Raw genomic sequence first — 14,920 nt, 5'->3', positions numbered from 1 at the left:
TTTAGTCCTAAATTTTCTGAAGAGACACGATCACTTTGAATGATGAACAGATTGGATTTCCAGCATCATTACTCCAGTCTTTAGTCACATGATACTTCTAATGTGCTGAATTAGTGCTCAAGAAACATTTCTTCTTACTATCAAATTTGAAAACAGTTGTGCTGCTTTTTTTTTTGTCAGGATACTTTGATGAATAGAAAGTTCAAAAGTAAAGCATTTAAATAGAAATAAAATAAAAATAGAAATTGCTGAATAAAAAAAGTATTGATTTCTTAAAAGAAAATCGTACTGACCCAAACCCTTTGAATAGGCTATAGTGTAATATTATGTTAATGTTGTGTATATAGTTAGTCATTTAATTATCATTATGATGCTTTTTCGCCTCGTATAAGTTATCACTTTTTGCCAACAAACATTTTTAGCAAGAATTTCTTTGACAAGATCAACAGTGCTTTTCAAGTCTCAAAAGCAAAAGAAGAAAGTTGCATGGTGTGGCCAACGTGTTTATGGGAGTACGGGGCCATACAGGGGCCGTATCTGAGATGTATCTGGCTGCCAGACAGGTTTGTTTTAGTAAGAGCAAGAAGAGGTTGAAGTTGAGTGATTATAACAGCGCTCTTTAGTGTAAGCTCTGCCCTGGGGAGCAGATGAGATGAGCGGCCATTACATAAAACCCTGCCCTGGTGTTCATTTGTATCTGGAAGTGTTCTGGCATGTCCTCGCTGGCCAGGTTTTCACGGGGATTTGACAAATTTGTAACAATATACGCAGATTTTATACATTGTGCCACCCATGTGTGCAGGAAACCGCAACTGTAGAACCTGTTTTTGTTATTTTCAAGCTTATGCTTATCGTATGCCTGCCGTTTTTGAAGTCGATGGCATGGGTGTTGCGTGGTATCCTGTTGAATTTTTGCTTAATTAGCTCAATAGAAGTTTTTGAGGGTCTGCTGAAGCTATTTATGGAGTAGAAGACTCAGTCTTGGGCATCAGGCTTTGAAGTCCCCTCACAGTGGTTGGGACCATATGAGGTTCCTCGGCATGTTTCTGCCTGCCACCCCCGTGGTGCTCTCCACTTTTGACCCTGTGTGGACCTTCTGATCTGGCCTGGTAGGGAAGGGTTGAGGCAGGGAGGTGGAGAAGAGGTCTCGTTAAAGGGTTAATGAGGTAATACCTTTCATGTTCCCCAGCATAGCACAGACTCAGGCGTGAAGGCAAACAATACTGTGTAGAGGGAGGTCTGATGGGTAGTGTGTCTGTATATGTATGTGTGGGTGGGTGAGTTTTATGTGCACTCATAATTCTAAACTTAGTTTTTAGAGGTGTTTGCGAAGGCAAGCTTCACGAATGCTAGTGCTCAAACTTACGATTTGAGTTTTGAACAACCCGTTAATGCTTATTATTAAACTAATATTAAAATGATACAAATTATTGGAGTAGGTTTTAAAAGAAAATACCAATTCTGACTTTCTACGTCGAAATGTCATGTGTTACTTTTTTTTTGTAATTATTTGTCAAATTTACTAGCAATCTCTGAGTGATTGTTTCAAAGTAAATCCTACACCAAATTCATAATTTAAGCTAATGACATGAATGATACCTCAAACCATGCGGCTTGAGAACAGCTGTGCTATTACTTTTCCAAGCGACTCATACATGATACGCTGACAAATGATAAAATGGACGAATAAAGGGAACAATGTCATGTCTACCATTTAAAATGGTGGGTAACAACTGCATGGCAACTATCTGGTTCTCAACCTAGACAACCAGACCAAAATGTTCTATAACAATATTTAAAGGAATTTTAGAGCTTGACATTTCTAGAAAAAATCATAGGCTATTCTTAATTAAAAAAATACCCTTAAAAATTAAGATTATTTATTCATTTACATTACGTTTCTAGGTCTTTAAATCGCTTTCAATCAGTCTTTATTAACAATCCTGAACTCAGAAATTAAACTTGACCAAACTTCACACTAGCGTTAACCCATAGGTTGACAAGAATCGACAACTACAAACTGAAACACAGGAACTTAAATACAAGAAGCAAATGAAGGTAATTAAATGAATAAGCTTAAACTAATAATAAATGATAAGCTGTCTCAATTCGAAGGCCGCGTCCTACAGAGGTCGGATTTGTCAGCCACATACGTCATTGAGGGTGCTTTATTGCAGTAAACTCACCACTACATTTCAAAGTCATTAACCCTTGCATGAATGTTTCGCCAATCATTATTACATATTCGGGTCTTTAGCGACCCGGATCTATATCTAACACGGATGGATCTCTACCTGTAGCGATAATATGAAACTCTCCTCATTAGAGTAACAATTAAAGAAGAATAACATAAAGTATATTTTGTTACCTTTTGGAGCTTGGGAGGGTTCAGTTCGAGCAGATGTTTTATACCATTCTCACTGTCCTCATCATAGCTCATTCAGTATCTGGCTCATATTTGCAATCTCAAACATATTCTCAAAACTATAATTTTCAAAATCAATATTTTGATCGCTGACAGCTTCTTCACCAGACCACAAATATTTGGTTGCGTTTAGTACTTGCCTTAAATGGATAGGAAATTCTGCATGTTGTTCCAAACCTGTATTACTTACTTTTTGTCAAACGCTAAAGGAAAGGAGGTTTAAAAAAAGAAATTTGATTGGATCACTGGCAGGCGGAGAAGGAGGGTCTTGTTAGGTCCGCTAATGCTCAATGTTGTGAAACAATCCCAGGCACGTCTTTTCTCTGATCTTTTGGCAGCGACATTGCTCTTTCTCCATGCAAAAAAACCCACTGCTAGCTGCTTAGCATGTGTGTAGAACAGCATGTGTGACTGAATTGTGGGATTCAGAACCCATTGTGCCACAGGTGTGAAAATTAGGTGTGAGGTTTATGTGTGATAAATTACCAACAGGTGTGCTAATTTTAACCGTTCCACTTCCCACCCTCTCCACCACCACCCTCATGTCTTTGCTTCTCTGCCACTCTTTTTACACTGCTATCATTTTTTTTATTTGTAAGGTCTTTTTATACGCATAAATCAAACAATTTAATACAAATTTAATCATTTTAATTCATTTTAAAATAGTAATTTAACTAAATAATAGTATTATATTAATAAAATAATATACAAAACAGATAAAGTCTCTTTGAAAAAGTCTTACTATTGTGCACAGTTTTGTGAATCACTTGTATTTATCTTTTATTAAGGATGCTTAGATGTTTTAACTGGAAACAAGACCAAAATACTGATCGAGAAAATAATTCATCTCAGACCTCACCTCTGAACTTTCTTTACAGACCTGAGACCATAACAGAACATCTCACTCTGAAAAGAATTCATGGAGTGGAAAAAACGACTAACTTCCAAATTCCGTTCTAAAAAAGAAGAGTGAGCTGTGCAGAAACATAAACATGTCTTCTCACACATAGCCCGACATGACAGATTGTCTTTTGCACCTTACAGCACCTGTCTTTGGTCCACACATAAAGATAGTTTTTTATCCGTGTTTACGAGATTCATAACAGGTGAAGTGCAATTTGACCTATCATTCCTATCATAATTACAACAGGTATCAGCAGCAGGTATTCATTGTATTTTTCCGTTGTATTTGCTTTTTTAAATAAGAATTTACATTAATCAAAATGTCTGCTCTTTCATGCTTAAATGCAGTTTGCCTGAATATAATGCTGATCCCATTTCACAGCCAGTTAATATGATATCCAACTAGAAAATATGTATATATTTATATATTTTTGTTGAATTCAGTTTCTTTAAATTATTTTTCTCATGTCTCATTCCCACCAGGGATTGAACCAACATTTTTTGGTTGCCACATACCAACCCTAAGTTTTAAAAACTTTTAGGGCCAGATTTACGCAATTATAAAAACATAAAACGCAGATGGGAGTGGAAAGTTCTGCACGTGATCTACTGACGTGGCGCCATTTAAAGATCACTGACACAGCCGGATCATTTCCATTATGACCAATGCAATCTACCAAGAGCAGCGCAAACTAGCGTCTGGTTTAAGACGTGCTTTTTTTGGGAGGTACATAATGGTGCAATAACTTGACTAGCGCAAACCTTAGTAAATCACCTGGCATAATTCATTTAAATACTCTCCTCCCATGAATTTTTTGTCTTAAAAGGGAAACTCCTGCAATACAGTCAGCCGCAAAAATAACTGTGTCCGCCTTTTCAGCACACATTTTTCACTGTAGTTTTTTAACGGCAAAAGAGGGTTTGAGTTGGCGCAAGTTGTTAGTAAATCTGGTCCTAAGTCAACTAAATAAATGAATAAATAAATGTTTCATCAATGACAAAATGCTAGAGTTCAGTTCTAGAGGCACGGTGTAAATAATTGGCTACCTTAAATGACTGTATTTCCTACTTTATATGATTGACAATAATCAGCCCGTATGTGTGCTCTGCAATCTCTCTGCGGACTTAAAAGCCAAGCCAAGGTATTAGCATGCACGTCAGCAGGTTTGCCCTCAGGTCTGAATCCCCTTTTGTCCTGCACCAACTGCAAAGAAACACTAACACCAGTACCAGCTGCCCAAACTTACAAGGCATGTTTGGATATCAAGTCCACCGATTCAATCGCGGTGATCCAATCTACAAATCTATCGGTGCTTGCCATGCCTCCCGGGCCTGTATCACAGGAACACTCTCACTAAGCTAATAAGCCAGTGCCGTGAAACAAATGTGTTTACTCAGACACATGGTGCAGAATCATTATAAGTAATGGGATTGCCCTAAATTGTAAACATATGCATACAGTACAATCTGTTAAAGTAAACTAGAGTTAGGGGGGGAAAACATGGATGCCTAAATCCTGACTATTTCCAGCTGCAAAGTAGTCGGAGGTGAGGTCCAGCATATTTTCTGCTAAATTTGAGGAGAAATGTGCCTGTAGAGCAAAGCGTACCCTTGCCATATCCCACCATTCTGGCTCTGGTGTATTAATCTTCAGCAAAGTGTGATTTCCATACCCATGACCATGACAAATAAAGTCAGATGCAACACATGCGGGTGGATTGATGCAGTTTTCCATGTACTGCCTTCAACCATGTGGAACAATGTGGGGACTGGCACACTTTTAGTGGATGATCTGAAAGTTTTATTGCATACTCCCAGTTTCTTTTCCATTATAAGAGGCGAGCATTTCTGATTCTAAATGGATGGTTTACCCAAAAATATTTACCCTCATGTTGTTCCAATGCCGTAAGACTTTCTTCCTTCCACAAATGGAGATTACAATGAAAGTGAATAGTGTCTGAGGCTGTCATTCAGCCTAACACCTCCTTTTGTGTTCCACTGAAGAAAGAAAGTTATACAAAGTGGAACAACATAAGGGTGCGTAAATGATGACAGAATTTCAAAATGAGACAGCTGACTCTGACTTTTCTCTCCTTTCTCATTCATGCAATCCTGATTACTCATTAACAGATACAAATCCTAATTTGTATAGAACTTTTAATGGTCTTAGTATATTGTATATATTGTTATTCTATGTGCTCCAATACTTATTTGAGGTGGATTTTGTATGGTGGTTTAAAGCAGTGTTTTTATTGATATCTACAACAATTAAAAATAATGTTAGTTTTATTTATATTTATTTTATGTCTGGTTTGTATATATATATATAAACCAGAAATAAAATAAAAATATTAGATGAAAAAAAACACTTGCAGAAACATAGCCTTGGCAACTAACTAAAATAAATAAATAAGTAGCCTACTATAATGACTATATTATAAAATAAAATAAAGCTAAATTGAAAATAACTCTATGACAAAAGCACATAGGCCTAACAAAATTACTAAAACTAAAAAAAAAAAAATGTATATATAAAAGCTAATTCAAAATATGAATAAAAACTAGCCTATATCATTATATTATTAATGTATTATATATTAATAATGCAGGGTTAAAGGTAAAGTTTTTTTTTTTTTTTCATTAAAATGAATTTTACTTATCCCAGTTTGCTGGTCTGACAACTTTGGCTCAACACTGTAAAAAAATGTTAACCTCTCCAAGTCAAAATATTCCAGTGACTGGTCACATCTAAATTTTTAAATTGGCCCAAGTGAAATTCTGTAAAATAAATTTAATTAATTGTTGCAATAGTCTGTTATAGACTAATTGAAAAATTTAGATGTGACCAGTCACTAGAAAATTTTGACTTGGGGATGTGTTTTTTTTTTTTTACAGTGAACCAATCATTATTTTATTTTTTATTTTTAAGTTGGTGGTTTTAACTTTAAAACACAATTCTGACATTTTAGTGACAACGCCATTTGAAGCTCCTGTAAAACTAGTTTATGTGCAAAATTAAGACAAAACTGATTCCCACTTTTGCTTTACTTAATAGCATTAGGCCTATAGCTTATGTAGAGAGAGAGAGAGAGAGAGAGAGAGAGAGATAGATAGATAGATAGAGACATAATAATCTCCCATCTATCTTTCAAACCATTTCTAATTAAATGAACATTGAATTAGCCTCATAGTTGTAGGTACTATGCTTCTTCATGGCTTCCTCTTTTTCTTCTAGAGATTTTTGTATTTTAACTTTTTACAGCTTTGAATCTTGACATATGATGCATGATATCATGTAGATTGTAGGGAAAGGGATGATGTCACCATATGATGTCATAGGTATTTGTGAGTGTGAGAAAGAGAGATCATTGGGAGTCGTTGGCAGTGTTGTGAGTGTTTGTTTGAGGCGGGAGGTTTGCCCTTTCTTCACAGCTCTGGCGGCCCGAGGCGATGAACGGCACAGTTGTTTGAGAGTCTTTAAATGTACCTAAGATAGTTTTTTATTTTTTCTGTCGGTTCTCACTCACACTGTAATTACTGTTGATCAGGATCCAAAACAAAGCCAGCCAAAGCTGAATGAAGCCAACACAGTCCAACAATGCTGTCATACGTTGTGTTATGAGCTTGTGATTCGCATGAATGATGGACCAAGAATTTTGCGTTTACCTGAATGATCCACAGTCTCCCCACAACTGGGCTCAGTGAATCTAGCACACAATATTGTTGGTTAGATATTTTACTCCTCATAAGTTAATTTTCATTGCACTAATGTCTGCAGATAAATATTTGTCTGCAGTTGGATGCCATACCTGTCATTTGATGTTCAACACAGGGATGTGCCGATTATAGATGAGAGAGGAAAGCAAGTGCCCAGAAAACTGTGGTGAACGATTGAGAGAATAAAGGAAAGAAATGAAAATAGCGACCCTTCGTTTTGCTCCCCAAACAAATCAAGACATCCACCTCTAATCCGTTTGTACTGGTGATTTACTTTTGCCTAATAAAGCCTCATTCTTGGCTAACGGAAATGGCGGAGACAGTATGATGAGCTGTCTTTTGGTTCTTTTACACCAGGGTTCCTCAAATCCAGCCTATGAGAGCTGTCCTGCAGAGTTTAGCTCAAACCATCATCGAACTCGCCTACCTGCAATTTTGTAGTAACCCTGAAGACCTTGACTAGCTTGTTCAGGTGTGTTTGATTAGGGTTTAAATGGCATTGGTCCTCCTGGACCGGATTTGATGAACCCTGTTTTACACCATACAATGTCACACTAGACGATTTGCAGAAATTGTCTCGTCATCTGGTCAGGCTTCAATAATTTGGAGTCCTTGTGGTGTCTTTAGCACAGATGTTCAAAGTGGATAAAGGCCTTTGTAAATACAGTTGTTTAGGTTGTAGATGGATCGTTTAATGCATGATGAAAGAAGGCACTTGCATATTTTGGTTTTGTGAAACATTTGTCCCATGCTCTCAGTGTAAACTCTTTTGCTTTGTTATGGGAAAGGGCAGTTCAAAGAGAGGTGCACAGGTTGTCCTGTTGATGTCAGGGGCGTTGGAACGGTTTCAAAGTAGCGTGGAAGCATTGAAGTCTACATGCATTTGCAACCTATTTTATTTCTGTAATGTGTCAGATGAACAAAGCCTCTTATTTCTTTTAAGAAAATATTACAATGGCAGTTTTTTTTCTCCTTTGAATAATGTGTTGAATATGGATTTAAAGCTGCATCATTGCATGGATAATGAAATTTAATAATCCATTATAATACCTAATGTGTTAGGGAGGCCATCTCAGATTTGCGCTTGTAACAGAAGTAGATGCACAATTTAAATGAGGAAAGTTCATGCTGCAGAGTTTGGATTTCAGCATTATTATTCATACTTTCATGCATCAATTTCAGAAAAGTAAGTTAACTGTTGTTGTTTTCTTCCCCAGTTGTGATTCTTTAGTTTGCTAATGTAATATTATCCTTTCATTTTATTGGCCCAGTAATAGGCTACAAATTGAAACTGAAAACATTGAGACTATGGATGTAAAGCCTGATATATTACCTTGTTTAACTACAGTTCAATAAAATCATAGTCAGAACAAATGTTTATTTAACATTTATTCTCAGGATAGGGGTGCATTTTTTGTGGAGTTAAAACAAGAAATGTCTTTAAAAAAATGAAATCTTAGTTTTAGTTCTGCAATATATGCTTGCCAGCATAAGTTGCACTCCGGCAGGTTAACATGACAGACTTATGGTAAAGTTTAAAGCTCACGCTGGTATGATTCTTGGAGCAAAAAACACTCTTAGCAGCCAAATTAGGCTTATCCACTGTAATTTACATAGAACTCGAAATTCTGCCAGACCGACACACTTAGATAATTAGCGTTCTAGAGTGACTTAAAAACATTGCCAGAGATGTTGTTTACATGTATAAAAGCCACTTGGATCGTTCGGTTTTTCTTGGATGGCCTTTTATCATTCAAACAACGAGGGAAGATTTCTGTGCGGATAAGACGCATAAATGCCACATTATGGCTATGACATAACTTTACATTTTCTATTTAGCTTGAGTTTAAGTATAAGTAGAGTTGAATGCAGAATATGAATGGGGTCCTACAGGCACCTTTTCTTGTTTGTTTCCCCTCTTGGGTCCCAGCGTCTCTTTAAGGCCTGATTTGACAGTGATATTGGAAAGCCATCAAATTTTCTGGTTTAGAGCTTGAATTTAATCCCCTTGATGAATTGATGAAAATACGATGCAGAATGGAAGACTCCGGTCATAGCTCCAGGTATAAATCAGCTGGCGGTGAAAAGATTTCCGTAAAATGTGGAAGTGCTGGGCCCTCTAGGGTGGCTCTTGGACACCCTTGCCCTAGACGCACCAGATCCCAGCATCCTTTTTGACATGCCTGTGGTCAGAGCTGGGAAAGCCGTCCTCAGACATGCTGCTGTTCCAAAAATCTCGTATGAGGCAAAAAAAAACGTCAGCTGTGCCGTCTCCCTTACTCTTTCCATTTATAATTACTAGGCCAGTGAGAGCATGTCCCGTCAGTGCTGGTCTGAATATCATGCCATACAATTGATAACAAGCAAAACCCTGCCAAACACAAGGCGATGAGGGAAACGGTATGATCATGCAGGGCAATCGTTGCACTGGTGTGATTGTTCATAGTTGATTGTGTTGTTCAAGCTCATGTTGACAGGAACAGTTAAAGTAATCATTTAACTGCCGCAAGGCTTTGCTGAAACAGCTCTGACAGTGGGATGAAAGGAATAACACCCCTATGATTAAGGAACTGGGGAAACGGTTTGTGATATTGCCATACCACCCTCAATTAATGAAATTCAATAAGGGAAACACTCTGATAGTTTTCGGCTTTTTGAAGTTCCAACCTCACGCCAGTCCTGGTTTCCGCCTGTTCTCTGCACTACGATCGCAATCAGGTCTGAAGTGTGTGGGCTGAGTCGGGGAGATTTTTTTACCAATTTACGGTGAATGTCAGGTTTCTATAAACATGTTCAAACTGTATACCATATGTCTTTATGTGTGGTTGGGGAAAAAATGTGTCCAGATCATTTCCTTGTCACAAAAGGTCACGTGACATGAATCAAGCTACAAGCTAACTTTTGGTTAACATGATAACAACAGGATAAAACCAAAACATATTATAAATATTCTCTTTTCATGTAGCCTTCCTAATCCGTTCTAGCTTTTTGTTCCAGGACAGTTGATTGGGAACATTTAAATTATACAATGGAAACTTGAATGTGTACAGCACATAGTATTGACTGTGTAGCATATAGATAACATAAATTATGTGATGAATACAAAAAAATATATTTTTATAATTCAAAATCACTGATTTTTTTGGAAGAACTACCTCAACTACAAGAGATAAATTCCTGTATGGTTCCTGTTTGTCTGTTGTCACATATTAAAGGTCCCAAGCATATCTGATCCCAAGCAGTCAAGTATTTTTACTTAAAATGTCCAAATTTGACATTGTGAAATCTATATTAAAGACAAAGGTTATGTCTTATTCTGCCCCTTAGCACATTTTAAATACAATATTGGGTACTAGGAAGGGCCTTGCTTGTTCAACTAAACATTAACATAAGCATGACGACATTTTGCAGCAAGCAAATGCAGTGAGCTGCTAATGCTCAGGGGTTTTAAGGTGCATTCTGGGAGTTTCTAGTGAGCATATTTTTTAGCGAACAAAGATATTGACAAGAAATGGTCATTTGAGGAGCAGATTGATTGATGAAGAGTATTAGAATGGTGAGGATTATTTTAAACGCAAACCTTCACTCCTCCTTGTGTATGGTCTGTCCATTGGGAAATGTTTATGAATGACACATATTTTGTAACATATTTTTAAGCCATGCAGAATTGTCTTTTTATGTGGTGCGCTCTTAATTATTTATTCATACTGAAGAAAAGATTAGGGATAAAGGGAATGGGAAAAAGGTCAGCGAAAATGCATGATATTTTATAAAGCGTTGTGGTGGGTCGTCCAGTTCGGACTGTTACTCTATCTCGGTTTGTGATATTTAAAACTTGGCTCCAATCAATAGCAATGTCTCTGGTTTGCAGCTATTGTGTGCGCCCAAGGACATTTTCCTGTAAAGGGGACGCTAAGGCGCTTACATTAAGAGACCTTTATTGTGAAACGGTATGGTCGTTACTGGCTCCTTTGTCTTCTACCAGCAACGTGATCCTTCTCGGAGTCAATGCGGTTTTGGGCTTTCAGCGGCTGTCTGAACTATACTTACAGGAGTTGAGCTTTGAATCAAATCACTGTGCTGCGAAAACGTCAGGCCTCGCTAGTGTCACAGTAATGACAGTTTCTTTAGTCAATGAAAGTTTTATGTGTCAATGAAAATGTCTTAGACAGTTCTATAGCAGCACACGTTTAACCATTCAACAGAGCCCTTTGTAGTTAGCTTGCTCTGTGGTGAAGCGGTTACAACTTAACGTTTCTGGTTTGATTGCAAAAAAGGAGTCATGAACTATCACCATGCTCCCTTGAGTAAAGCACTTAACCTCAGTTAGTGTACAGTAAGTTTTTTTTTTTTTGTTGCTAAAAATGTGTGATTAGGTCAAGATTAAGTTTGCTGATAGTCCTGTATTTAAGCAAAGAATCTTGCATTTCTATATTCATTCCATACGGGATGCAATTTGTCCGTTATTTTAGCGTTTCAATTAAAACACTTGGAAAAGCTTCTGCATCTCATTTGAATTGATTTACTATTTAGCATACAATTGTCATTGTTAAACTATTGCATATTATAATATATTGGAAAATGAATTGCACGCAAGAGTTTATAAAGGTGATTTATAATGATTATAACATATTAATGTTATATTTTGGCTAGGCTGAAGTTAAGTCGATAAAATACTGTAAATAGCTGCACACTGTGACTGCATCATTTAGTTTTTTACTTTGTGATCAATTGTCATATCACCAGTGGTTTACTGAAATCTCAAGTGGCATGTTCTATAAAGAAATGGAGATTGTTGGCAACCCTAGTCAAGATGTCTCTTTAGCATTATTTGTTGTTATTAGCTGGTAAAGTGTCTGTTTTGTGTCTTCCTTTATTGCAGCTAGCTATGGAGCGTATCCCATTTGTAAAGGCTGCTCGGTGTGTTCAAAGGACAACGGGTGTATGAACTGCCAGCCCAAGCTCTTCCTGTTCCTGAGGAGGGAGAGGATGAGACAATACGGCGAGTGTCTCCACGCCTGTCCGTCAGGCTACTACGGCATGCGCGGGACAGAGATCAACATGTGCTCCAGTAAGATCCTACACTTACTCATTTACATACACACTGCATATTTGTAGCACAGGTGTGTGAATGCTAAAGCACAGACATGCCGCTTTAGCATTCTTTACTCTGTAAAGAATATATTTACCGTGTCACATACTGTGAATAGGCCTACTTTGGCCTTGTATTTGATACACTAAGCTTGTTTTGAGTGAACTGACAAATCTGCATACAGGATTTCACTATTGAAATCTGTAATCTTAATCTTATGCTTATTTGTTTATAGATCACTCACTTTATATTTCTCCTGAAGAGTGGTGTGATTAGTGAAGACCATTTTTTTCCAGCATTTTCCATGTGTTCTATCATATGTTTAAGTGCTGTCTGTAGTTCCTTAACTACGATAAAAAAAAATTAACTTTTATATTACATTCAGTGTATGAAACCAGTAGGGATGTGAAAAACAACAAATTTCCTAAATCAACTAGTCATTTAGGCAACTGAAATCTTTTTTCAATCTGTTTTATGAACTGAATGCAATATTGACATGAGTATTGACCTAATCAGTTTCGTTTTGACCTGATCGGACACATTTTCTAGGGTGTGTTTTTATAAGATGTGTTTTTGCAAGGGTCTTGAGAGTTACAATAGTTACAATTTGAGTTTTTAAGGTACAATATTTTTACCTAGTGTGTTAATACGTGGCGTTTGAGATGGGATTCTTTATAAGAGGGCGTTTAGTCGACTTCAATTATTGACTAGTCAGATGTTGGATGTCACCCATCTCTAAAAACAAGAATGAAATAGGAAAACAAAATTCTTATATTTTTCTGCAAACAGTAATATAATAGTCCTATTGGAATTGTGTATTCCCCTCCTTCCATGCCCTGTATGTATTTCATAACCTTATTTTAACATTTGCGCCAGGCCTGAGACACTCCGGACCTTTGAGGTTAAGTGAAAAGCCTGAGGTGTTGGCTTTGTACTTTATGTGAAAACAAAACTCTAACTCTTTGGATTGTTCGAGCCAAACTCCTGACAGACAGACTTGAAACGGAGGAGTGTGTCAGGACCTACAATGCTAATAAACCCAGATGCAGTACAGACACCCCTGTATAAAAACATGTCCCTTCTCACTCAGCAAACTCTATACAGATTTATCTGCCAATTTTATCAAAAGAGGAGGAGGGGAAAACACCTAAAACGCCTCATTTACTATAAACTGGATGTACCAATTGAGGCTACTTAGCGTTATAGAGCTTGCCTGTTCTCCACTAGTAATCAAAGTCATTGCACCTACTTTTGGTAAGTTCCTAAGTTGTTAAGAAGGGACAAAGGCATGTTGTTTTCTGAGACAGTCCTCCAACCATTCGTTGTCCTGGTTGAATTTTGATTTAAAATGATACTGATATGTGGCCAGTTAATCTGGATTCCTTTCCTGGAGAACTTCTCCCAGAACAAAACCTCACATTGTCACGTAGCATCAAATCTCCGCGCAAAGCCTACTTTGATGTGATCACTGTTTCAGTCATGACTTTGTAATCCAGCTTCGCATTTGACCCATCTCCTTAAGTTATGCTTTTTCTGTCATCTTCGCTAAGCTCTTCATGTGTGCCAGTCATAATGGGATGTTCTATCAGGGTTAGTGCGAGAACTAATCGTCGGGTCACTGGGAACAATTTCGAACACACGGCATCCGTTCAAAGTCACTCCGCATGTCCGCATTCTCTCTTGTCCGGGATTTCAGCACAACTACAGTTCATTCTTCCAAGAGCCTGAAACGGTGGATTACATTGGAGTTGATCGTGTTTTTAAAAAACATGCTCTGAAATCACTTAAACAGCAGCTGCTTATCATTAGACCTTGAATGTGTGTGTGTGATCCTATCTCGTTTAAGAATGATTCGCAGAATCGCCAGGCCTGAGCAAAAACAAAGGCAAAGAGGAGACAGGTTTGCACTACATCAGTCCAGACTCTTCCGCTGGAGCCGTGGGGTGGGGTCGAGCGCTTTTGAAATCAAAATTGAACAATGACCTACCACTGGCGAGCATCATATGCGTGACCCAACCATATCAAATGTGTAAGGAAGATTGCATAATTGACTTAAGTGGATAGTTTACCAAAAAAATAATAATAATCTGTCATTTACTGTCAATGCAAACAAACCTGACCTTCTTCCGTACAATACAAAAAAAGATACTTTGAAAGATGCCCACACAATGAAAGTCAAAGGGGTCCAGTGTTGTTTGGCAGAGGAAATAGTCTAACATCAATTGTTTGCAGATATCACTTGGTTTGATGTTTCATTACTGAATGCAACAACAGTCATTAATTTTAAGTGTGGCCCGTGTTAAGTGTAGGTCAATATACTAATAATGAAAATAATAACTATTAAAGTGTCCATAAATGTAAATTCAATTCAACTTTACCACTCTTAAAAATAAAGCTTCTTTATTGGCATCTATGGATACCATGAATAACCTTAAACATCCACCTTTGCATTCCAAAAAGGTTCTTCATTGTGGAAAAGGGTTCTTTAGATTATTAAAACATTCTTTACACAAAGAAAAAAAAGGGTTCTTTTAAGAACTGTTCACTAAAAGGTTATTTGGGGAACCTAAAATTATTATTCAATGGCTTCACTTTTGGAAACTTTGTGTTTAAGAGTGAAGGGCCATCTAAATTATCAAATGATCATACAGACCGGTAAAACTCAGTAGATGATGATTGATATAACTATTTGAGAGAGACATACTTGGAGAGCTTATTTAATTATTACCTGATTTCACAATATTGTTTAACTGTGTGCGATAGCCTTTCTGCTTTCGGTTAGT

The 14,920-nt window shown here is 37.2% G+C and overlaps 1 protein-coding gene and 1 long non-coding RNA gene across 3 annotated transcripts in view; both read left to right on the top strand.

The window, feature by feature from the left end:
* LOC307005310 overlaps positions 1–14,920 on the top strand; it is a 338,262-nt gene that overhangs the window by 74,768 nt on the left and 248,574 nt on the right. The window lies entirely within an intron of this gene.
* The window catches only part of rspo2 (R-spondin 2), a 58,133-nt gene that overhangs the window by 10,054 nt on the left and 33,159 nt on the right, over positions 1–14,920 (top strand). For both annotated transcript variants that reach the window (XM_079625333.1, XM_079625332.1), the window contains one exon: positions 11,928–12,116. In XM_079625333.1, the coding sequence (XP_079481459.1) occupies positions 11,928–12,116 (189 nt within the window). The remainder of the gene's footprint in view (positions 1–11,927; positions 12,117–14,920) is intronic.

The sequence above is a fragment of the Phoxinus phoxinus genome (genome assembly GCF_949152265.1).
Source record: "Phoxinus phoxinus genome assembly, chromosome: 10".
NCBI classification, from domain to species: Eukaryota; Metazoa; Chordata; class Actinopteri; order Cypriniformes; family Leuciscidae; genus Phoxinus; species Phoxinus phoxinus.
This window is presented reverse-complemented; position numbering and strand designations above follow the sequence as displayed.